Here is a 25,020-nt window from a genome sequence, read left to right as displayed (position 1 = left end):
CAGCTTTCTGGAGACCTTTAAATCGCAACTGACATGGATAAAAAGGTGGAATAGGGGATTACCACCGCTCAAGGTCCAGCAGCTTCCCAGGTTTCTTGACTTTGGCCTTGGCCTCCACTACATCCCAGTATTTCTCATACACTTTCCTCCATGCGCCTGGCTCCTCACACGCAAACAGAGCGCTCATGACAGCAGAAAGCTCACACCATCACCTGCAAACACAGAAGCATTTATTTCACACAGCCAAATAAATAAATAACATTGAGCTTAACAAGTGTTGCTTTCGCCCTAATGTCTTGCGGTGATTCAGAAAATGTCACCTTTATTTTGAAGTACACGTGACATAAAAGCAAACCCACCACGATCGTTTCTAACGTCTGCTCAGTAGTAAGTTTTTGCCGCGTGATGGTCGCTTCTGTTATTTCAGACGGAAATCCCGCGAGATGATAACAAAATACTACTTCCGGTGCTGCAAGAAGGCGAGCTTCACAGCACAAGGTTTGTCCTTAAAAGTTGTTTGTGTTTTACTTTATGCGCGTGAATTTTCTTAATCTGATAGCTTTTTAAATTATCTGTCAGACTGTTTAACTACTTGTAGCGTTTGCGCTTTGTCTTTACAAACCTGCTCGGCGACTGGTGCTAGCCAGCTAGCACTAGCATGTCATTCCAGTCATGTTTATGGTCAAAGTACAGAGAGTTCTGCAGCTTGTGGCCAACTTAGCAGGAGACGCGTAAACTACAAGCCAATTACTAGTCACAAATAGATGTGTAAAGACAAGTTTAGAAGTAACTATAAACACCAACAACACGTGGCATTAAGAAGGTGAACGGTTAAAGTGTTAGTATGCATAAACACTAGCCACATTGCCAGCTAGTGTGTGTTTATGCTACTTGGTGAAGTAAATCACGTGAGCACCAAGTGGCTACAAGTCGTAAGAGGATGAGTAGATCAAACAAACCCACAGGGTGAGCTTGTACTAAAAGCAGGATACGTAAGAGTATTTAGAAACTGCATGCACTTAAAGCAATAACGTGTCGGGTAGTGTAACTACACTGCAACATTTCAGAATGTCATTGCATTCTATAAACATTCACCGGCCACTTTGTTAGGTGCACCTTGCTATTATCGGGTTGGAACCCGTTTCTACTTCAGAGGTGCTTTAATTAAAAGTGGCATAGAGTCAGAAGGTGCTGAAAACATTTCTCAGAGATGTTGGTCCATATTGACATGATAGCATCACAGAGTCACTGCGGATTGAACAGGTGCTCTAGTACACTGAGATTTGGTGACTGTGGAGACAAAGTGTGCCAAAAAAATCCCCCACGCCGATTAGACCTCCATCACCAGGCTAAAGCTTTGATACAAGGCAGGGTGTATCCATGCCAAATTCTGACCCTACCATCTAAATGTAAAAGCAGAAATTGAGACTGATTTTGTGAACCTGGTTGAATTTGAATTGTATCCTCAGTTTCCTGTTCTTTTATGACAGCAGTGGTACTCACGGTTAGTGGTCTTCTGCTGCTTCAAGGTTCGATGTGTTGTACATTCAGAGATGCTCTTCCGCATGGTCTAGTTGTGTTGGGCTGTTATTTCACATACTGTTTCCTTCCTATGAGCTCAGACCACTCTGATTATTATCCTCTGACATCAACAAGTAATTTTCACCCAGAGAGAGTCACTCACTTGGTAGTTTTTCTTTTTCAGACCATTCTCTTTAAACCCTAGAAAATCCCAGCTGGTCAGCAGTTTCAGAAATGCTCAGACCAGCCTGTCTGGCACCACCAACAATGCCACATTTAAAGTCCTTTAAATCCACTTTCTGTCCTATTCTCATGCTCCGTTTGAACTGCAGCTGGTCATCTCCAAGAAAACAACATGCCTCAGTTCACTGAGTTGCTGCCATTGGCTGATTAGATATTTGCATTAATAAGCTGTTACACATGTTTAACTAACAGATGACATACATATGACACAGGTTATTATTGATTTGTGACATGCTGCCACCCAGTCTAGAAAGTGCTGTATGACTCTAACTTATTATTTTGCTTGAGTGCCACCTGCTGGTGGAGTCTAACAGCCTTATTGTAAGTTTGTATTTGTAGCTCTATACCTAATGCCTCATGTCACATTAACTGGGTTTGACCTGATAGCGGGGACAAAGTATATTGTCTTTACTATTATTGTTATTATTTTTTGCAACAGAAACATGGAAAAAATGTCAAGGGTCACCACAGCTCTTGGCAGCAATGCGATCAGTGGCAGAACCATGTTCTGCCACTTGGACGCACCGGCTAACGCGATCAGCGTGTGCCGTGATGCCACGCAGGTGGTTGTAGCAGGACGGAACATTTTTAAGATCTACGCACTCGAGGAGGAGCAGTTCGTGGAAAAACTGAATCTCCGCGTCGGCCGCAAACCGTCGCTGAACTTCAGCTGCGCCGATGTCATGTGGCATCAGATGGAGGAGAACCTGCTGGCCACGGCGGCCACCAACGGGGCGGTGGTGACGTGGAATCTGGGGAAACCCTCTCGCAACAAGCAGGACCAGCTATTTACTGAGCACAAGCGCACCGTCAACAAAGTGTGCTTCCACCCAACAGAGGTTTACATGCTGCTAAGTGGTTCACAGGACGGCTTCATGAAGTGCTTCGACTTGCGCAAGAAGGAGTCTGTGAGCACTTTCTCAGGTAATTTAGTTTGCAACAACTCTTTCATGTGTAATGTAACGTAAGTCTTTGCATGAAACAGTAGCGCTTTTTCTTCTTAATATGTTAAGAATATGTGAAGTGAGAACTTTACAATGCGTACACTACAGAACTACAGAACTCCCTCTATACTGACACCTTTGATGTCTGTGGTTCAGAGCTGTAAAGGGTTGGATTGCTGTAGTTGTGGTAGAGAGATACAAAATGTAGAATTTCTCACTAAACGGTGAAAATAAAATCATGTAATTAAAGAAATACTTTTTTTTCTTTACAGGAAAAGAGTGATTTAATGAAGGAGTTAACTCCAGTTTTAGACTAATGACACTGAACTAATAACACTTTTATGGTTCACCTAATGTAATGAAGTCTTTCTCACTTATCAGAAGTAATGATGTCATCCCTTAACTTCCCCTGTTTCTTCTAGGTCAGTCAGAGAGTGTAAGGGACGTCCAGTTCAGCATGAAGGATTATTTCACATTTGCCGCATCCTTTGAAAATGGCAACGTGCAGCTGTGGGACATTAGACGACCGGACCGCTATGAAAGAATGTTCACTGCTCACACCGGTCCGGTGTTTTGCTGTGACTGGCATCCTGATGACAGGTAAGAAAAGAAATATGAGACACAAAATAAAAATTTTCAGCTTTTCCTTGCTAACATGTTTCTTGTAACCTTGTAGAGCAGTAGACCCATTTTTTGAAGCCTGAATTAACACAGTTGTCGCCGTTCACCTCATTTCATTTTAGGGGTTGGCTGGCAACGGGGGGCAGGGACAAGATGGTGAAGGTTTGGGACATGACCACTAACAGAGCCAAGGAGATCTACTGCGTCCAGACGATTGCTTCAGTGGCACGAGTTAAATGGCGACCTGAGAGAAAGTTTCATTTGGCCACCTGTTCCATGATGGTGGACCATAACATCTATGTGTGGGACATCCGCAGACCTTTTATTCCCTTTGCTACCTTTGAGGAACACAAGGATGTGACTACTGGAATTGTGTGGCGACACCAGCATGACCCTCATTTTCTGCTCTCTGGCTCTAAAGACAGTACGCTCTACCAGCATATGTTCAAGGATGCCACACGTCCTGTGGACAAGGCTAACCCAGAGGGCCTGTGCTTTGGACTGCTGGGTGACTTGGCTTTTGCAGCCAAGGAGAGTCTAATCACCAGTGATGCCAACAGAAAGCCGTACCCCGGAGGCGACCGCCGCTACCCCATGTTTTTCTTCAAGAAACCTGACCCGACAGAACAGTTTGCACATGTGTCCAGTGCTCTCAGCGTCTTTGAGACGGACTTGGACAGTCACCGCATGGACTGGTTTGTCAAGACGGCACAACTCTACCTCCTGAGCGGGAAGCCGTTTGCTGAGTTATGTGATCACAACGCCAAGGTGGCCCAGGAGCTTAAAAGACCTCAGGTCAGACCGATCGGCACAGGAACAAATCTGTTATGTACTGCTGTTTGTTAGTGATATGAGACGTGTAATGCAAGAGATTTATATATTAAGCTATTGAATATTTTCTGTTCAGTAACAACATCAGTGTTGAAAAAACAGATTTTTTTTTTCTTCGGCTTGTATTGGACGACATTGTGAAAAAGACTTTGGTCCTTTTAAATAATATTTTAGATCATAGTAAATTGGGCGATAGAGTAGCTGGCTATGTGGAGTTTGCATATTCTCCCCTTTCAGACTGAAAACATGCAGGTGAGGTTACATTAAGGTTCCCAGTTGGCCATAGGTGTGCATGTGTTAACCCTGCAATGGACTGGTAACCCCACCTCTCACTCCGGTCCCACTATGACTCTGGAAGAGAGCGGATTATGCTACATTTTGAACAATTGGATTAGCAGTCTCCTGTTAAAAATATTCATAATATCATAGAATATTCAGAAAACGTTTGGTTCCAGTTTTTTAGATGTAAAAATACAAAGGTTGTTAATCACTGACACTTTTAAAGATTAATCCTTTGAGCTCAGATCAGACTGTCTGTTCCAGTCACTCACTGCATCATTAAATACAGAGTAGATTATAATTTAAGAAAGGGGGTTAGAGCAGGAGTGTCAAACATAAGGCTCAGAGGCCAGAATCAACCCGCCAAAGATTCCAATCCGGTACACTGGACAGCTTTGGAAAATAAGGAGGAAGGCATAAATTTTGGAGTTTTAATTGTCTTTTAATACGCTTTTCAGCTCAGCTATACCAAAGTAATTAAGTTATAGATGATTTTTTGTTTTTTTAATGATCTACTGCAAAATTTCTGCAGTTAAAAAAAAAAAAAAAAAAAAGTAAAACAAAAAAACTGGATATTTTCTCTCTTAAAAGAAACTAATTTTTTTCTTTTTCTGTAATTTTACACATTTATATCTTCCAATTATAAATCATCCTAACATTTCCTTCATTTACCACAGCAGAATTTTTTTGTCATGTAAAAATATTGTACAAATTTCTCCTCTTTTCTTATATTCAGCTATCTTAGAGTTTAACTATGTAGTTAAACTTCATGCTGATGGAAAGGCGAGTTTCACTGGCCTTGTAAATGAGTTTGCGATTCCTGGCTTAGAGTAATTGAGTCGTGTTTCATTCATTCTTTTATGAACATATTGTCTGCATTATTTAAAGTTAGGCCATATTAGCACACTGTAAGTAACACAAATGAACCTGTTGGATCTGTAACATAACGCTGAAATTGTGGCTGTGTTCCCCTTTAGGAAATACTACTGCAGTAACTCTCATTTGTAGTATATTTGCCGTGAATAATCACTTTTTTTTTGTATTTAAACCAAAGGTTTCCACTACATGGACAATGCTGAGAATAATGTTCTCTGACCCTGCAAACCTCGCTACACCCGGTCCCAACCACAACCTCGGTAAACTCGGCACCTTGCCCTTAATGAACAGGTAAACAGAGTTTTTTGTGCTCCATTCATGCGTACGATTATAGACTGAAAGGTAAAGTTTGTGTCTGTTGCTTTTTTGTTTTTTTTTAGTTTCAGTTTGAAGGAGCTGGGTTCAGGGATGGGTGCGGAGAGCAGACTGGAGCGCAGTAAAGGTGAGAGCAGGCAGGACAACATCCACCTGGAGCCTGGGAACTCATACATCAGCAATAATGAAGGTGAGCTTTAAGAACGCTTGAGAGGCCGATCTGTGTGGGTTTAATAGGCACCAAAGTTATGTTCGCATGTGTCTGTGTCAACCGGACTTGTCACTAAACAGCCGTCTGTGGCGATGGCACGCAAAAGAAATCACTGTAGCGATGATGGTGCAGTATTTACAGAATATTAAAAAATAAGGTTATTAGTGAGGATTATTCTGTATTGTTTGACTTTGACCATCATTATATGATCTGTCAAAGCATTCTTGTCAATTCCATTTTCTTCCAGAAAACGAGGAGACGGAAGGCAGCGAGGGCCATCCTGAGTATATGTTCGGCGATGCTGAGTTGGATGACGATGACCTCTATTCCATGGAGCACGACAACCAAACAGGTCAGTCACAGCGTCGCCTGCTCAGTAAGGGGTTGCCGATGTCAGCGCCTGCTATTTATAACAGTCTTCCTGCTCGGCGTCCTTTTGTCTCTTATCTGCGCCTCTATCGTTTCAACAGAGGAGCAGGAGTACACGCTGCCCCAGGAGGCCTTCCAGCTGCGCCACGAGATCGTGGATAACCCATCCGCTCCGGAGCACCTTCAGCAGGACAAGGCCGACTCCCCGCACGTCAGCGGCAACGAGGCCGAAGTCACCTGTTTGACACCCATCGAATCTTTCTCTCTCATCTCCATCTCCCAGCCGCTCTTCAGTCCACATCTGCCCGCCAGCTTCTTCTGCCCCATTGTGCGGGAGATGCTGAGTTACTACGCTGAGCAGGGCGATGTGCAGATGGCCGTGTCGGTGCTTATTGTTCTGGGGGATCGGATTCGCAAAGAGATCGATGACCTCACCCAGGTCAGTTAGTGAAACAAAAAACAACAACTCTGTTTTGTTAAATGTTAGAAACAAGTGAAATTTAGGCCTTTTATATGACTTTAAATTGTATTTGTAGCTTAAAAAACCTCCAAGGTTAGCGATACAGTGACAGCACGGATTGCAGTCTGAGCAGTTACTTTTATTTTTCCGTTTCAGGAGCACTGGTACATGTCCTACATAGACCTGCTGCAGCGATTCGAGTTGTGGAACGTGTCCAATGAGGTCATCAAACTGAGCACGTGCAGCGCCATCACTTGCCTGAACCAGACATCAACTACACTGCACATCAACTGCAGCAACTGCAAGCGACCAATGAGCAACAAGGGCTGGATTTGTGACAGGTATGAACACTGTGGCACCGTTTCATTAAGGTGTATGTGCTGAAATAGTTCTGGGATGGTGTTTTGGGTTCGTATGGTCAGGATTAATTGGACCTGTTCCCAGTGAGCACTGGACTCTGGCTGGTTACCGATTCAGTTCATCAATAGAATTTTTAGTTGCTGTCCACTTTGGTGCCTCCATCTCTGCTTTTTGCAGATGTGGTTCTTCTGGTTTTATCAGACGATGACCTCCAGCTCTCTTTGCAGAAAAATGTGAAACGATGTGAATAAGAATTAGCACTTCAAAGTCTAAGGCCTCGGTTTAAATACCTCAGTGTCTTGTTCATGAGTGAGGGGAGAGTGGTGCAGCGACTTCCAAGTGTAGTGCCGCATCTGCTGCATCAGTTGTGGTGAAGAGAGAACGGAGTGAAAAAGTGAAGCTTTAGATCTCTGTTGCTACTTTAACCTGTGGCTACAAGCTTAGCGTGGTGACTGAAAGAATGACATTGGGGACAGAAGCGATGTAAATCAGTTTTCTCCAAAGGGTGGCTGAGCTTGATCCTTAAAGGTGGGGTCAGAAGGGGATGTTGAGCTGATACTCCTCCACACTGAAAGGAGTGACTTAAAGTTCGAGCACCTAATAAGGATGCTTCCTGGACGCTTCCAGATAAGTGTTCGGGGGGTGTCCAACCTGGAGAAGTCTTAAAGTGACCATAATTCCCTTACTGTTTAGAAAGACGATATTTACAGGGTATTCGCTGCATCGTGGTAACATAAAACATTCACCGTGTATCACTGTCTGAACACAGACAGAAAAATCCACCTAGATTTTGCCCTGTGTGCGGAGCAAATTGTGAGAAAATTTGAATGGTTCATGAAAGATGGATTATTTTGTAATTTTACAGATTACAAAATAAGTCCAGGCAGCCTGTATGATATTTGGGGGATCAAATGGTTAAGGTGGAAATGGGAGTAAATATCAAGCCTTTGTCTACAAGCTCCTCTGAATTTGGAAGTTATTATTTATACTAAAAACAAGAACACCATTTTCATTATTTCTAATTGTAATTTTCTTATGCTTGTCTGGAACAGGGCTTTCTTTTAAATGAGACATTGAGTTTCAGTGATATTATCTGTATAAATAAAGGTTTTACAAACTTGTCTTAAAGCAACAAAACTGCTTCTTTTTTCTCCTTTGGTTAGGAAGAATACCTGCTTGGCCTAAGTCTGTTATTATCATCATCATTCTGATTTAATAAAGACCACTAAAAAACCCAAACACCTATAAGTGATAGGGCAGTATGGACCAGTGACTATACTGGGTGGGTTCCAGAGTTGCAGCTTGTATGTGCTGCGTGAGTGTTGGTTTCTCACGGACTGACAGGAATGAGCTCTGACAGCTGCCGTGTGTCTCTCCTTCAGGTGCCACCAGTGTGCCAGTGTATGTGCCGTGTGTCACCATGTGGTGAAGGGACTGTTCGTGTGGTGTCAGGGCTGCAGCCACGGTGGACATCTGGAGCACATGATGAACTGGCTCAAAAGCAGCGCTCACTGCCCTGCCGGCTGCGGTCACCTGTGCGAGTACACCTGAGCTTCTCACAACTACTGTTAACACAGCTGGTCCTCTGTGGGAGTGCGGGAAAACACACACACAAACAGTCAGACAAGATGTCTTTATCCTTCTACGTGGACCTGGAGTGTTTGCTCACCAGGAAAAAGGAGGACGGCTTTGAAGTGAGCTTAGACCAGAAAGAATCAGAGGTTTACATGTGTCTCCTGGACGGCTACGCAAGAACAAATACAATCACGTGTTCGCAAATGACGTTTGATTCTGTTTGTATGAGCAGAAGTTTATATACATGGATGCTGCTTTTTACAGTTTTTAACCCCAAATACTGCACAGGAAGAATTGTTTGCTCTTCTTCCTCTTTGTACATAATGTTTATTTTGAAGTACTGTAGATATTGGTGCATTAATTTATACTGGAGAGGAAACCTCTCTGTTCTAGCAGTATGTTAAAGCAATAAATACTAAATTGACACTTTGATTCTTAAGTGCTCATTATATAGAACATCCAATCTCAACGAGTCGGCCTGAAGAAGCTCACATTCGAGGTAACCTGACCACACATTACTCCCATGGGGCCAGAAATCCCAACTGGCTGCCTGCCAGCATGTCTAGTCGCTAGTCCAGCAGCTAAACACACAGTGCGCTGGAGTGCATGATGTAGTTTGTGCCTCACATTTGGTGAGATTGAAAACGGATCAGAGTTGGAGCCAGCAGAGAGACTGCTTCTGCACTGATGAACCTCAACAAAACTGCTTTTTCTTGGGTCAGTTTTAAAGGTTTAGCCCGAAGGCAGCTGTTTGCTCATGTACATCTCAGAGATTTTTATCAGCCCAGTCCTAAGTAACTGTACATCATTTTGGACACCCCTGTGACTTCAGGTGTTATAGATGATAGTCCTCCGCTCACTGATCTTGTCTACTGTACATTTAATAAACAAACTAGTGATGTAGGGAGCCTCACACATTAGTGTTTAAACAGGGAATACTACATAATTTCAGATCAGACATAGACATACCTGAACGTCATCTTTTTCTACACTTAAAGTATAGTTTTACCTCAGCTAAGATGCACATTTTAATAGTGACGTAGATACTCGACTGGCAGTTCTGCCAAAAAAAAAAATTAAGACTGGGACTTTAGCCAGGTGTTTAAAGTTTGCTTATGTCACATTTTTCCATCTGAAGTAACAGGAGCTGTCCTGCTGTGAGAGGAGAGCAGTGATGTGTGAAGGCTGTGCTTATTGAAAAACCTGCAGGCTAAAAATCGGCCAACATCCACAATGTGCCAGAATTGCAGCTAAGCAGTAAGTGTCACTATTCCTGAACTAGCGCCAAGGCCTCAGGCACAGTAGTGGATTTTCAGATGAGACATTTGATAATCAGACGGGTATTCCTTGACCCTGAGGCGCAGCCTGTGCAGAAGCGCCCTGTAGTGTTGACAGATTAAATATTGACCACACAAATAGACTCGTTTTAACCACCACATAAATGTCATTTTAGCACCAAATCTTATACTTATAAATCATCTCAAGGCACTTTATAGTGTAAGAAAGCCTGGAGTGTGTGAGTCATACATCAAATACAGAAGTGACGAGTGATTTAGGGTTTAAGAGGAAGACTCTGAAGACCTTTGCATACATCCCAGAACACAAACTCCCAACGAGCACCGCAAATCCCAATAAGAGTGTTAGAATGAAATAAAAATTTAATTTGGGCACCTTTACTCCAAATTTACTTTTTTTTTTGCCAAATAATTTATCACATAATTAAAACTGCTGTGGACAAAGTCCTTCAAGTTTGGTTTATGATTACATCCTAAAATATCTGTACAGGTAGGCAGGTTTTAACTGATATTCAAATACAGAAATTCTTTTTAGTTTTGGGGATTTATGAGTCTCCGTAGCTCAGTGTCTACATATGCAGAGTAATAATGCATCGCTGTAACACTGAAGGACCTATAATGCTTTTCCTTGTGTGTGCTATCATACTATTACCACAGGGGGTGCTCACATCTTTCAGTCTTGGGTCTTTCTGTTGATACAAAGACCTGCGTGTGAGTACAGCAGCCTCACGCCTCATGTTTAAACCTTGGATGGTGTCCTCAAAAGTATAGGCTAAAGCGGTCCAGTATATACAAAAATTATTCCAACTCCTGCATAACCAAAATATGCAGTTTGAAACGTGCATAATAGACCCACTTTAATATCTTCTCTGTTCTTTAAAAGGCATTCGGCAGGACATTATTTTCAAAAACATAACAAATGACAAGATTTCATTCAAATAAACTGCAGAGCTCATTTTAAGTTTGATTATTAACGTGGTTTTGTAGTCTAACTCTCCATCTGGTGGTATAAACATCACTTCAACCACATTTCATACTTTTGAGTACAGTTGCGTAGAAATATCACAGTATTACAACCCCTGATCCACGATTTCCTCCATCACCTCTGTCCCCTCCACCACTGCATTTTCACAGCCCATCTACAGCAGTCCACAAACACCAGCACAGGCAAGTCAGGGTCAGGTACCCTTGTGCCTGCTTGTCATTTTCCTGCAGCAGTTGCGCCACCCTTGTTAGCCTCGTCCACATCTGGCGAGCTCTGGCCCATCAGCCAATCCCAGATGATCCGCAGAGAGGCTTCGCTCCCCCGAGCCGCTCTGGCCATGGCGTGGCTGGCCTCATATTTGGCCTTCTCCCATTTCAGTGACATTGTTCAGGGTGGCGAATCACCCTCCGTCAAGTGCTCCAAAAAGGTCCTTTAAAAATATGACAATAGCAAATTATGTTCAGCTATTTCAGATGCTAAAAAGCTCCTCAAATCTTCTGTGCATGCGAGCTTGTGTCACCTGAAAAGCTTAGGGTCGTTCCCAGCTATCTGAGACTTTTTCTGGGGCACTCAGTCGCCTCAGATTCTGAAGCAGCGTTTGCAGACTTCCAGCTGTAATGATGTAACACGCGGGCAACGCCATTATACTTGAGTCACTGCACTAAACCACTTAAAATCACTGAGTATTAAACCTTCTTACCCAGGTCTTCTTCATACAAATCCATCTTCTTCATCAGCTCTTGAATACTGGAACGCGTCGCTCCCTCCCCAGCTACAAAAAAGAAATTAAAAAAGTCACCGTTTGTAAATCCAAAAATTAGCACAGTCCACCTCAACTCACCCTTAACACCTGTTCCTTCCCCAGCAGTGGCAGAGCTGCTGATCCCATCTGTGGTCAAACAGGAGATCAGTTCACCGCGGCATGCCCTTTCCTTCCCCAGCATGGCACTCATGTTTTGAGCCAGCCTGTGGTTCTCCACCAACTCAGCATGGACCTTCTTCCATGCCATTTTGTCCTCCATTAGACATCCCTCCATTACTGTGCGCAGCTCCTTCTCCTGAGACACCTGGCTCTGCAGGCTCTCAACCTCCTCACAGCGCTGCGAAGGTGAGAAAAACATATGCAAAAGGTTTTCAGCAAGGTGAGAACAACCCAAGTCACAAATCTCACACTTGCAGTGTTTCATGTTTACCTTGTGTAGCTGAATGGCCATCTCTTGCATCTCAGCCTCGAGCTGGTCGGCGTAAGCCTGTTCCAGAGCATCGCTGGGTGGTCGAGCGTTGCTGTGCCACCTCGCAATGGCTGAAGTCATTTTGCGTTTGGGTCCAAACAGACTGGAGGACAGAACAGAGTTTCAAAACATGAGACCACAAACATGGATCATCTGAAATGAGGGAAGGTTTACAAGATGGTACTGAGACGTGTTATGATGTATGTTTGGAGACGGTGACAATAAGACAAGAGGCCGAGCTGAAGATGCTAAGATTATGATTGGGAATGAGGGTCAGGATTAGAGAGTACATCAAAGGAAAAGGTCAGAGTGAGAGTTTTGGACACAAAGGCTGATATGGTTTGGACATGAGCAGAGGAGCCTGAGTGGATATACTGACAAAGGATGCAAACGACGAAGCTGCCAGGCAGGAGGAAAAAATAAACAGAAGGCAGAAGATGATGTTAGGGATAGGGTGAGACAGAGGCAGATGGTCCGCTATGGCAACCCCTATAGGGAACAGCACAAAGAGGAAGAAGCAGCAGCATCTTACGTAATCCCTATTTCTTTGAGATCATTTTCTGTCAGGGTGAGAAAGATCCGCAGGTCTATGTCTTGCTCTTCAAGTAACGGAAGATACTTCGAGAAGCCGATTTGCTCCAAGAACTCTGCCAGATCCTACATGAAGATGAGATTTTAGTCCTTGCCAGGAACTCAGGGAAATCTGAATAAACGTACTGAAACCTGAACAAACACAAACATGCCTTTGGGCCAGTGTAGGAAGGCGGAAGACCAGCGCCACAGTTTGATGTCCTGCTGGAGTGAGCTCCATCGCTGTTCCCGTGGCGAGTCTTGCCTTTTGAGTGATGACCCTTATTTACTCTGCGAATGCTGCTCTTTTTACACTGGTCAGAGTCCTGATGGAGAAAGATGCAACTATTTATCACGAGACACTGACGAACACAGTTTGCGTCCAAACTGCAGGCTCTTCTGTTCACCTCGTTACTCTCCACAGAGCCTTCCCAGTTGAGGCCGATCACAGGAGGCAGGCCTTCGCTGCTGCTGCTGCTGCTCCTCATGGTGGGCATGTCATGGTCAAAGAATGGACTGTCATCTTCAGTCATGTTGAGAAAAACACAAACAAAGTTTGCACTCAAGTTTCGTACAAACACAGAAGTTCTCTCAGACCTCCCCCCTCCTGCTGCATCTGAAACAGCTGTCTGACGCTCCAATTATATTCCTTATTCATACAGATGTATCAAACCACAGTTTTTGTTGTGATCTGTATTTTTTCAGGTGACAGCTGAAAAAAAAAAAAAAAAAAAAGACCTAAAACACAAGTTCACATTTCTGGTAGAACTCCCATCAGGTTTGTAAAAAATCAGAGTCTCAGGGGTTATTTTTGGGTTTTGTTTTTTTTTTTTTTTAAATCACCCACACAGACACACCTCTGCTGCTGTTGCTCTGGCCATCCAGTTCATTGATAGGCGAAGTCACATCACGGTAGCAGAGACCCTCGCTCTGTTCCCCAATGCCACGAAACGTCATGTACCCTGGCAGGGCGGCAGGAGGATCTGTGAGGGCAAATGTGACATTAACGACACACAGCTATTATTATAAACGGAAGCATGAATAATGTGCTCTACTTTACAGGGAAAAAATGCTTTCCACCCTCACATTTATAATTTTAATTTTTAACCTTTTTGGTTTCAGCAAGCATTTTGCTGAGTACAGTAATGCAGGAACACATGATCACTTAAAGCTTGCCCTCAGTACTTTAGAAGGATGTCACACCTGCTGTCACTGTTTTTTTTTTGTTTACCAATGTAAATAAACATAATAAGAGTCAGATGAAATATAATGACCTAAAAGACCAATTTTGAAAAGTTGAATGTAAAACATCTACATTGTATCTGCTGTAAGTGCAAGTGACCCCTAGTGGTGAATTCATGTAGCTACAATTTTAAATGTGTATGCGTAAATACCTGTGATAATAAAGAGACTGTAACTCAAAACAAATCACATTAAAGCACAGTAATTTTTAAAAACTAATCTAATTTTTTTCTACCAATCTTAAAAATAACCACCTAGAGCAGATTTACCTGAAATGTAAGGCACTTTAAGACCTTTATTTCTTATACTTTAATTTTAGACTTTCTAAGGACCTGTGGGAACCCTTAGAAACAGCTTTTTTTTCTCTTTTCTTTTAAATGCAATTTAACTTCATAACTAGAACAAATGTGGTGTTTAAAGTGTGGCTCAGCACAGATACAGGTTGAAGACCGGATGTTTTACATGACACTGTACCACACAGTTTGCTGGTGCCTCCTACTCGGAACTTGGCGATGGCCTGAGGCCCATCGTGGATGCTGATGCCTTTAGCTCGGTTTCGGCTGGACCGTATCCTCGGTGGTGCGCTGTCCGAGTCCTCGGAGGAGCTCAGATCTTCAAAGTGTCCTGACAAATCAGAACACACGTACCAACCCCCCCCCACCCAAAAAAAAATCCCCAAAAAACATTAGAAATTAAAAGACAATGAAAGACGTAGTAAAGACAGAAATTTTAGATTTAAACAAGTACCTGGTTTCATTCTTGGAGAACGTGAGTCAATGAGGCTGACAATTTTGGTATAGCCGTACATCATAGCCAGAGCACGCGCTGTCTCACCTTTGGCGTTGCGTTCATCCACTTTAACTTTCTGAAAATTCAAAGGATTACCAAATTGTGAGTGTGCGAGTCATGTCAGTTACATTTTCCAGTGATGTGGCTCCATCTTTTTAGATGTTGAAGAGGTACAGGAGATGTAGATGTGGCAAAAAAAAGGAGAATGACATGGTCTGGCTCATAACCACTTGCACTCACACACGAGTATGTTCCAGCACAGTAACCTACTCACATGATCAAGTAAGTACTGAACAATGATTTCATGCCCAGAAGCAGCAGCCTCCATCAGTGGGGTGAAGCCAGAACCTGGCTCCCTGTGTATGAGGGAAGAGTCATGAAAATCTCAAAAGTGTGAACAGATCGTTATTTTTTTTTTTTGATGGTCTTTTTAGAGCAAATAAAGACACTCACTTGACATTGGCGTCAGCATTATTATCCAGCAGGAACTTGACCATCTGTTGGTGGCCTGTGCTTGTGCAGTGGAACAGAGCGGTCCAGCCTACAGAGTCCTTCAACTCCAAATCGGCCCCTTGCTTTTTGGGTTTTAAAATGGAAAAAAAAGAAGAAGAAAAGAAAAAAAAAAAAAGCTGAATGTTCACAATAAAATTTAAAGCTCAAAAAGAGTGCTGAATCTAAACCCAAGGCCAGATTTACTAAACCGGGCAAAATTACACACGAGCAGTATTGATGATAGGTGTGGTTCGTTTTAGAGCCGATTTTTAAAACACGTCTTCAAAACACAGTCAGTTATTTTCAATATCATGCAGAAAAAACATTGACATTGCTACTCCTCAGCCTCCTGCTTCAAGTGACATCCTTGAGTTATTGCATTCACAAGAAAATTCGACCTCTAACCCTTGACCTTGAGGTTGAGGTCACTGAGATTCAAACTCATCCAAGACAACGCCCTGTCATCCTTTTATGGCTGAGGGGTAAAAATAAAGAGCTTTTACACACTGGCAGTGTAAAATTAGTCCTTTAAAAATATTTTCATCTTTTCGTAATGCAGTCGTTCACACAGACTGTAGTTTCACTGGGCAAATTTGCAAATTAACACATCTGACCAATCAGACCAACTCACTTGGCAACATTCGGAATTTGAATTCTTAATTTCATGTCGTTTTTTTGCAACGTGCTTGATTTGTAGAGGTCTTAAGCCTTTCCCCCCCACCTCCTGAAATAAATATCAGCACAATTAGGAGTAAATTGCATGTCACAAATGTTATCAGATCAGTTTGCACACCTGATTTTATATTTTGCCCGTGACAAAGGAACTTCCAGAAATACATATGGAACAGCATCAGTCACAAAAATCTTATCCCTGTGCTCTCTTTGTAAATTAAAAGACTGATTTACACCAAGTAAATCTGGCCCTATATATAAATTACAATAGCCTGTTTTAGGGGCACCAAGCTTTAAAAATCAGAGGTCCTTTGATATTACAAAATGCAGGCACTTTAACAAGAACCAAGAAAGGTAGACTAAGATGCTCAGTCAGTCCCCATATAATATAATATAATATAATATAATATAATATAATATAATATAATATAAAGATCCAAATGCACTGGAAATGCACAGTGGCAAAAAGAAGCTGCTGTATGTTAGTTTAACCTCTAAGACAAAGGTTACACGTGGGTAGGCTGTGAGAACACATAACCCCCTGTGGCCTGACATACCCTTCAGAGAAGTGATGCTCACAGACTAAAAGACCGCATGCAAGTGTGCCTTGTGTATTATTTGCCGTTTTAACTTGTCATTATAACTGCTGGGGTTTATTTTGCATCGTTTTTGGATGGATCTACCCTTAAGTTACAGTCCATCTGCTTCTCATCTCATTCTTGGAGCTTATCTTAACTTATTTGCTTTCTGTCTCTTTTCAAACTCTTTTTGTCATTCTGATGTTTTATCATCACAAATCTCTGTGCCATTGTTTTGTCTCCTTACCACCCCCCCACCCCATTCAGGGTGATTCTGTACCTGAAGCAGAAAGTATGCGATACTTTCGTTCCCACAGCTTGCGGCCAACATGAGGGGTGTGAGTCCTTTGGCGGTGGTGGAATTTACATTCACACGGGCCTCCAGCAGCAAATTTGCAATGTTGTCGTGACCAATGTAGGACGCATACATAAGTGGGGTCCATCCTCCAATGTTCTTGCCATCCAGGTCCACTTCACGCCTGAAAGCACACACAGTTATGTGAATAAGCTGTGGAATATATTAGCCCGTGTGGAAATATTGGTATTAAGAGGCCCTCACTTTTTAATGCACTCAGCCACCACGTCGTACTGGCCGATGGAGCAGGCGGTGTGAAGGTCCAGAGGGACATCCAGCTCCTCAGCTCGCAGCAGGGAGTCACCCAGCCACAGGGAGAGGCTGGCACCCAGCTGTTCTGACTCACTGGCGTCATCGCTTAACTCGGACATCTTCACTCTTTTCTCCTGGGAAACAGAGACACCATAAACTGCTCTAAACAAACCGCAACGCCCTGGTTTCACACTTTAAAACCAGGGGCTTACGAGCCTGCGAGCAGCCCTAAATGCTGTAGCTTCAGATGATGGAAAACATAAACAATGCTGACTTATACAGGCTCACGAATAGCGGCTACTTTAAAGCTAACGGTAATTTCACAGGGCTCACTCCTCTGGCTAATTTAGCTTAGCGAGGTGAGCGTCTAAACTTTTGGTCTCAATAATAAAACCAACACAGTGAGCTAAACTAATTAAATGCACAGAAGAAAACAGAAGCAAAAGAGTATTTCAGAGTGCAGAAAAACATAACGAGTTCAAACTTACAGTCAGCAGGTAGTTTGTTCTCTCAGCAGCCGAAACTTTTCTAAATGTGTGTCACACTCTAATGTGTCCGCGCTGAGCCTTGCACCACCCTATCCTGTCTGAGAGACACTTTAAAGGGAAAATATGAGGAATCACGCTTCCTTAAACGGGAAATAAACACAGGAATGTATGTTCTTTACACAAACTCTTGATTCATGTTTGCTCTCAAGGTCAACTTCTCTGTTATACACACACAGGCTCAATTTAAAAGTCTATGAACCATTTACAACACATCCAGTGTTATTGTCTGTTTTATTTGTGTGTACATTTTCATTCATCGTAATTTTTTTTGTTTGTTTTTTTTTAAATAGTATTGTATTTTAGAGACAGTTCAACTGTGTTTGTGAGTGTAGCTTTGTAAAAACGTCACAAAAAGGGACGATTTAAGAATCAACCTTAACTCAGTCATTAACAATGACATTTTAATATTTGTATAAAGTGAAGATTGAACATAAAGTGAGATTAGTGACTAAACTTTCACAATATCTATGATTAAATCAGAGCTAACTCAACTAGTTTCCATTTTAATAAAAAGCGGTACATACAGTCACATGAAAAGGAAGGTTTTCAGTTTGCTGTAGCAATAATGCTATAATCTTCCCCAGGAGAGGACATTAATCCCAAGAAACAATTAATGCTCAAGTTGTTGCTCCTAAAAGTGGTTCTACAAGTTACTGAATCATGAGGTGCATTTTGTTTGTCACATGAATGTATAAAGCCTTTGTGGAATATATGTTAGATATATGTTAGCCTTAGTGAAGAAGAAAAAAAAATCTATTTATCGATTTGGATTATTAACTGTAAACTGTACAATTTTACTTAGAAATGTTTATTTCATTTTATCATTGCATTTAATGAAGCCACTACAAGCAAAAATACCAATTTTTTTTATTTTATTTAGCAATATAGCAATATAAAACAAAAAACCTCAAATGCTTTGAACCATTTTTTCTGAATTAACATGATTATTATCTTAGAAGTCCAACAAAAACATATTTGTCTGTTTTTCTAAATATACAAGATATTTTGGCACCTCAGGTGTAATCGACAGCAATCCAGTATTTATGGTAAGATGGTTCGAGGCGCCATGCTGTCAGCCTGAATGGACTTGAATACGTTTCTCTTGAGATTTGAGCAATCACATTAATTCAGTGAATGCATCACGCTTTGTAAAAATGTATTAGTTAAAGGTTTTGTCTGTAAACACAGAGATTTTGACGTCTTCTCTCCTCATATCTTCAGCGTTCACCAGAAGGTTGTCCACAGATCTCTGACGGTGCCGTTCTGCCAGCCTACGTAGCACTTTATCTCCAGCATGCTGCATTGTGAAGGATTTGGCATCAGGACAGACAAGTCAGAGAAAGTTGAAGTGAAACTCCTCCTTCGATGGGATAAGAACAAAAACCGGCGTCGCCTCTTGAGTCTGCGGCGTCAGCTCTGCACAGTGAGCTTCAGTGCGCCGCAGCTTCTCCTCAGCGAGTGATGTCTGAGTTTTGTCTTCAGCTCTCCGGTGGAAAACAGACTTCTTTGGGGACTCTGACACAAGTTTGACCTGGGCTGATGCGATTTCTGTCGGGGCACGGAGAAACCCATTAGCCGGTGGCAGTTTTTAACCATTTTAATGAATTCGCTGGTACAAAATTCACTCACCGCTCTGAATTAGTTTGAATTGCTTGGTCTTCTCCTCTTCCATCTTCTTTCTGTAATCTCCAGTTACAGCTCTCATCACCTGCCTCTTCTTGGGCAGAGGAGCTTTGGAGCTGCGCAGAGTCTTTAGGGCACGCGAGGCCTCGTCCTCTGAAGGGAGAACATATTCAATAGGTGACACCATGCTTAGAAGTTTACTTTTTTGTATGACCTTGTTTAGATCATAGCTTAAACATTAAAGAATCCTGAATATCAGTTTAATCTAGGCTACGTTCACACTTGGATTCACTGTATGTCCCTTCCAACCACATCATAGTACTACTGAGGTACAAATCTCACTAACTCTGCTTCGGTGTGCCCTTCTGACACTTCAGGCCCAGCTCCAGCTGCTCGATGCACCAGTCCAGCTCCCTTTTCAGCTGCTCTTCTTGACCCTAAAACACATTCAGACATAAAATCAACCAATCAAACTGCTCACCTCAAACACACTGTAATTACTTTAAAGCACTGCACACTGACCAGCTCCTCTGCAGCACCTTCACTCTCTTCAGCTGGCTTCTGCAGTGGCTCAATACTCGAGGAGTTTTTCTTCCCTGACTTCTTTTTCTTCTTCTTTGTTTTTGATTGCTCAGATTGTTCAGGTGGAGACTCAACCTCCTGCGAAAGGGGAGGCTTCTCCTCTGGGACGCACTGTTGGTCACCTTGAGAAGTATTTGGAGTGTCTGTTGTGTCCATGTCTTCTGCAGGAGGGATTTGAAAGTTGAAGGCAAAAGCAGAGCCCTGTTCAGTGAAGGAAATCTGGCTTGTTGGCTCAGTCCTGTCCGATGCAGGTGCTTTCTCTGAAGCTGCTGGAGAACTGTCAGGGAAGAAGTTAAACCTGAAGACGTTATTGCTGCGAGACCAGAGGGGCTCCTCGGCTGCAGCAGGTGTGGAGCTGTTCGATTCAGCTTTGATATCTGTTGAATGAAAACAAAGGACACAAAAACATTCGTTTATCTCACTTTTGAGAGCAACACTTTAACCCTGAGAAATGATAACACCGACATAAAACCCTCATGTGCGTTTCAGTTGCTTTTAAGAGTTCACTTAAAAGATTTAAAACCCACGTTCAGTCCAGTAATAACAGGTCGAACACATGCATGTGTGTTATTTCGTTATAATATACCGAAGTACAACAGCCTCTGGTCGGCCATGCTGAGTCTTCAGAGCTGTAGTTTTTAGGTCGAAACGCGATTTTCCGTTTTTTTTTAACTCGATGCAAACATATTCAGTGAACCCCGCATACGTTTGTAAACATTTTTTAAATTTCTTTAGCTCTTCGGTCTCTTTAAAAACATGTCCAGTCCCCAAACCAGACACTTACCACCGGTGTTACTCAAGAAGAGGTCCGTGTACTTACACTTCCTCAACGCCCGCTTCGTTCCGCGCATGTTCTGTGCTCTCGCGCTTATTTGTCTATTTATTTTATTTTATTTTATTTTATTTAACATTTTCATGGAAAAATCCTTAAAATAAGACCACTGTCTATTTATGTAAGCTTTTAAAACCACTTTCACCTGAGATAACAAAAAGGCTTATTTTATATATATATATAATTAAATAAGTAAATAAATAGTGTACAATCATATCACTGTGCTGATAGGGCTTTATTCGAGTGCGTCATTATTAGATTATTTCAAATACAAATAACCGAGCCTTTTTCGTTTATGATGGTGATGAGGATAACTTGGTCCGCTCCCGCTTCTCCGTTTTTTTTTTTCACAGCAGGCACAAAGAGTTGGAGGAAATGTGTCCTAGGTCTGTTGGACGAGTTTCTGTCAGCTCCAGAATTATGTATCACACTAAAGCTTCCCATTTATATATAAAGAGGTTTATGTATGGAGCGTGTATGTCGATTTGTGAGGTGCACATATGCTTTTTCAGCACGTCTTCTGTGTACTTCATTTGCCTTTTCACATAGTGCAGGCTATAACAAAAGTATGGCAGCATTGTTCCCGCTTGTCTTAATTAGTTAAAAGACGGGGGCGTTCAGTGACCACCATATTTCCAGAAAGGAATTCCCAGGTTCTATGATTACACAGACAAAATTATATGTTTAACTGTGTGGAGTAAGAGAGAAAAGCTGTGGGTGAATAATTAAAATCAACCTAACGACATGCTTCTTTTTAAAATAAGGTACATCTGACGATCCGCTCTAACTTCACACGCAGAGGCAGACAGCCTCCTTTTTCCTGAACTAATCATATTCCGTTAGGGATTTCCGTTTGGACCAATTGGATACGTTCAGGGGAGGGCTTTGAGCGCTGCTCCGCTTAATCTATAAATACCACCTCCTCAGCCCTCGGGCCAACATAGAGAAGTGACTAACAAGGAGGAGGCATTGAATTTCCCTGAACAACGAAAGTAATCCGAGGTATGGCTGTTATGTTTGTTTATTGGTTTTATTTAAAATCATCAGTATGTGAATTACATATATTATCTATTTGAATTTTGGTGTTGATGAGAGGCTTTGAAAAACGGTGGGACTATCGTTAATCGAAAAACTGACAACAAAACGGCGCGCTTTGTAGCTAAGAGCTAGCTGATGGCTTAAATTTAGCCGATTTGACTGCTCTTAAGGTATGACTACATAATTAGAAACTAATCTTAATGTTCACTTATACGACTGAGTGCCAAGTTGTTTTTGGTGACATTAAATGGTTAACTGTATTGTAAATGTTCGCGGTAACTAGCTGGCGCCATTTTGCAACCGTCCATGCTAGCTTTAAAAATGCTCGACAGGCAAGCAAAGAAACGTGTGTGTCTCCTTTAGCTTAATGGTGGCGGTGCTTAGAGGTTTGTGTACGATATTTGAATAAAACCATAAAAGTGGTAACTGTAACTTGTCGTCACTGATAACGGTAACACCACCGATGAATGAGGCGTTGGCACCCTTTATGGTAGTTTATTTTCACTGTAAACAGAAGTAAAAGGTAGGACGGTTGTTTCGCCACCTTTTTTTTTTTTTTTTTAAACGACGTGAGTCATGTGTCATAGGTAGAGCCGCATAAAGGAAACAGACTCTCGGTCGGTGATTTATAACGTAAATAACGGGGTTTTGTTAAGTTTTTTAATTCACTTTGTTTAAATATCCACGTTTATTTGTTTTTCAGACTTGCAGGTGAGAAATGGCTCGTACAAAGCAGACCGCTCGTAAATCCACAGGAGGAAAGGCTCCTAGGAAGCAGCTGGCCACTAAAGCAGCCAGGAAAAGCGCGCCATCTACTGGTGGAGTGAAGAAACCCCACAGATACAGGTACAACAATCATACCTCTGTATTGCTGTTATAGGCATAAGTGGTTACACTGGCTGTGGAAACTAACTTTACTTTTGTTTTCTAAAACTGTGTAGTTGCTACAATGTTTTTGTTTCTGGGCACTAATTCAGAATATGGCTTGTTTCATAGGCCCGGTACTGTTGCTCTGCGTGAGATCCGTCGGTACCAGAAGTCCACTGAGCTGCTCATCAGGAAGCTGCCTTTCCAGCGTCTGGTCAGGGAAATCGCTCAAGACTTCAAGACGGATCTTCGTTTCCAGAGTGCAGCCATTGGTGCTCTCCAGGTCAGAAAATGCATCTGTTTTAAAATATGAACAACAAGTTCAAGTTCTAATTTGTTCTAGTATTTAATGTTTTCTTTTCTCTTTCTTATAGGAAGCCAGCGAGGCCTACTTGGTCGGCCTGTTTGAGGACACCAACCTGTGTGCCATTCACGCAAAGAGGGTCACCATCATGCCCAAGGACATTCAGCTGGCCAGGCGAATTAGAGGGGAGAGAGCATAAATGCTTTTGGATTTTTATCTTTTTATTGGGTTGGGGGTGGGTGGGGGACTGACTGGGGTTTCTTTTGTAAATCTTGAACTATTTACCAGCATGTGTGCCACCTTAAGTGATTTGTAGTTTGAGGCATGTTTTTTGTATTTCCATTTCACACACTCTTCCTTCAGCTGTCCTGTTTGCTGTAGAGTAGTGCTTGATATCTGTAACTCCTAAAGCAGAATATCTCACTTCCTTCCTCAGGTCTGCAAATGTATTTTAGGGTCTATCTTTTTAATCCTGTGTGTGCATGTCATAGGATTTCTCATTGTGCTGTAAATAAACTTTCTGCTACCTCACCCTGACTCAAGTTTACTGCAGACAACCTTGGGTACAAGTACAAATTTAAGAGACCCATTGGCTCAATGCCAGGGCTTCTTTGCACTATAACTTTGATCTAACAAGTTGGATGTTCATCAAGTGATCATGTGCACTCTGAAACAGTGATTCAGAACAGACTGGCAAATGCCTTGTTCAAGTTTATTGACATTGTAAGCCATGACTGGCTAAAAGGAGTATTTCCCAATTAATGTTAGCTCTTAAACTTAAGACGTACAGCATCATGTAAAAACCTGCATCACAAGTAAATAAAGCCAAATGTGAACAGTATTTTGAAACTGGATACAGTGTGCAAATGTGAAATAGAAAAGCCTGCAACAGCTGTAGAGTAAACCAGACCCTGATGAAAAAAGTTAAACTAGACTCCAGGATGAATGAGTTTAACTGAGGCCTCTTAGTCCAGGTTTGAACTAATAACCTGTAGTTATTGGAATATTTGACATTCATGTATCAATGGACAGCCTTATTTCCACACAAAGCATTGACTTTGTGTTCCAGGTCCACACAGTACAATTCACAATAAATACAACCTGATACAACATGTCCACATATTCCAATAAGCGCCTTTATTTTTTAGTTGTATCCTCTTCATTTGAAAGCACGCTGGGTACATGCTCATGCAGCTGCTTCTCCAAAGCTGCGTCAATGTCTGTCTCATCCCTGAAAGCGCACCACAACAGGAAGGCGGTGGCAAGCAGGCTGATGGGCACAACTTTCCACATAGGACGCTCGTACTGGCTCCCCATTGAGCGGTCGACTCTCCAGGTCCTGTGGCTGGCTTTGCTGGTTGAGAACTTAATGGGCTCGCTCTTCACCTCCTCATCATCAGCAGATTGTTTGGACTTGCACGACAGCTGAGAGCTCAGAGCTAGAGACCGCACACTGTGGAGTCTTCCAGCAAGAAAAACAGAGAAGATAAGAAATTAGTTTAGGTTGAAAGGCTTAGTGGTTTGAAAGTACACTTGGTGCACTTAAATGCTACTTCACCTTAGATAGTATACTACAATATTTACTTGGATATTAATACTTGTGGACTTCTGCTTAAGATTAGAAGTGAAATATATTTATGAAACTGAAAACACTTTTTTAAAACTGCTGTTTTGTTTTTAAGAAGCTGAAACATCCACAGCTGGAGATTATAGTCCTTAATGGGCACTAAAAATATTAATCCGATCGTCATTTTCATTTATACACTGGATTTATGATACATTTCCAGAGGTCAAATATCCATAGACGCACATAATATGCAATAGATGTTTTATAGAAACTGATGTTCAAGATCAACCATACAGATGATGATAGGTTCAGGAGGTAGATAGCTCCTTACATAATAAATAAATAAAGCAGTAGAAAAAAACATTTCTGAATTATTCCAATGCAAAAAATGAGTTTATGTATAACATTTTACCTTTGAATTAGCCTTTAAAAAACTTGAGGAGTGTGTCCATCTGTAAATTGTTGCTCAAAACACAGTGATGATGCCACCTAGAGACAATTCCTGAGGCTGCTCTATTGAAAATGATAAATCTAACCTCTGACACAACGGCAACACACGGACGGTGACTGTACTTTAGTTAGTCATACGTCC

At 42.0% G+C, this 25,020-nt stretch overlaps 4 protein-coding genes across 5 annotated transcripts; 2 read left to right on the top strand and 2 right to left on the bottom strand.

The window, feature by feature from the left end:
• Positions 1 to 421: 421 nt before the first annotated feature.
• Positions 422 to 9,037, top strand: LOC102208249 (WD repeat-containing protein 24-like). The gene is made up of 10 exons (XM_005755222.2): positions 422 to 498; positions 2,204 to 2,688; positions 3,131 to 3,308; positions 3,452 to 4,124; positions 5,494 to 5,606; positions 5,696 to 5,820; positions 6,089 to 6,193; positions 6,312 to 6,649; positions 6,827 to 7,011; positions 8,413 to 9,037. Exons 2-10 carry the CDS (start codon positions 2,208 to 2,210, stop codon positions 8,579 to 8,581), a joined length of 2,367 nt encoding a protein of 788 aa, XP_005755279.1. The 5' UTR covers positions 422 to 498; positions 2,204 to 2,207; the 3' UTR covers positions 8,582 to 9,037.
• A 1,848-nt stretch (positions 9,038 to 10,885) lies between these two features.
• Positions 10,886 to 17,622, bottom strand: anks3 (ankyrin repeat and sterile alpha motif domain containing 3). Its single transcript, XM_005755221.1, has 16 exons — positions 17,556 to 17,622; positions 17,020 to 17,201; positions 16,741 to 16,939; positions 15,172 to 15,293; positions 14,993 to 15,074; positions 14,677 to 14,794; positions 14,404 to 14,553; positions 13,545 to 13,670; positions 13,095 to 13,210; positions 12,861 to 13,013; positions 12,650 to 12,774; positions 12,079 to 12,220; positions 11,727 to 11,985; positions 11,586 to 11,657; positions 11,406 to 11,497; positions 10,886 to 11,315 (listed from the first exon to the last, which is right to left on the bottom strand). The coding sequence occupies exons 2-15, from the start codon at positions 17,184 to 17,186 to the stop codon at positions 11,415 to 11,417; spliced, it is 1,914 nt and encodes a 637-aa protein (XP_005755278.1). The 5' UTR covers positions 17,187 to 17,201; positions 17,556 to 17,622; the 3' UTR covers positions 10,886 to 11,315; positions 11,406 to 11,414.
• An 805-nt stretch (positions 17,623 to 18,427) lies between these two features.
• Positions 18,428 to 20,620, bottom strand: cunh8orf33 (chromosome unknown C8orf33 homolog). 2 transcript variants are annotated; one of them, XM_005755220.2, is made up of 5 exons: positions 20,407 to 20,620; positions 19,761 to 20,197; positions 19,585 to 19,675; positions 19,245 to 19,391; positions 18,428 to 19,163 (listed from the first exon to the last, which is right to left on the bottom strand). In XM_005755220.2, exons 1-5 carry the CDS (start codon positions 20,432 to 20,434, stop codon positions 18,949 to 18,951), a joined length of 918 nt encoding a protein of 305 aa, XP_005755277.1. In that variant the 5' UTR covers positions 20,435 to 20,620; the 3' UTR covers positions 18,428 to 18,948. The 2 variants fall into 2 exon arrangements, with proteins under 2 accessions (XP_005755277.1, XP_005755276.1); XM_005755219.1 differs by having other exon boundaries at positions 20,348 to 20,410.
• A 907-nt stretch (positions 20,621 to 21,527) lies between these two features.
• h3f3d (H3 histone, family 3D) lies at positions 21,528 to 23,989 on the top strand. The gene is made up of 4 exons (XM_005755218.2): positions 21,528 to 21,654; positions 22,394 to 22,536; positions 22,687 to 22,840; positions 22,932 to 23,989. The coding sequence occupies exons 2-4, from the start codon at positions 22,409 to 22,411 to the stop codon at positions 23,058 to 23,060; spliced, it is 411 nt and encodes a 136-aa protein (XP_005755275.1). The 5' UTR covers positions 21,528 to 21,654; positions 22,394 to 22,408; the 3' UTR covers positions 23,061 to 23,989.
• Positions 23,990 to 25,020: the final 1,031 nt, after the last annotated feature.

Source organism: Pundamilia nyererei, unplaced genomic scaffold, assembly GCF_000239375.1.
Source record: "Pundamilia nyererei isolate P.nyererei 1_Seehausen unplaced genomic scaffold, PunNye1.0 scaffold01081, whole genome shotgun sequence".
NCBI classification, from domain to species: Eukaryota; Metazoa; Chordata; class Actinopteri; order Cichliformes; family Cichlidae; genus Pundamilia; species Pundamilia nyererei.
Note: the sequence above shows the minus strand (reverse complement) of the source record. Positions and strands in the feature narration are given on the sequence as shown.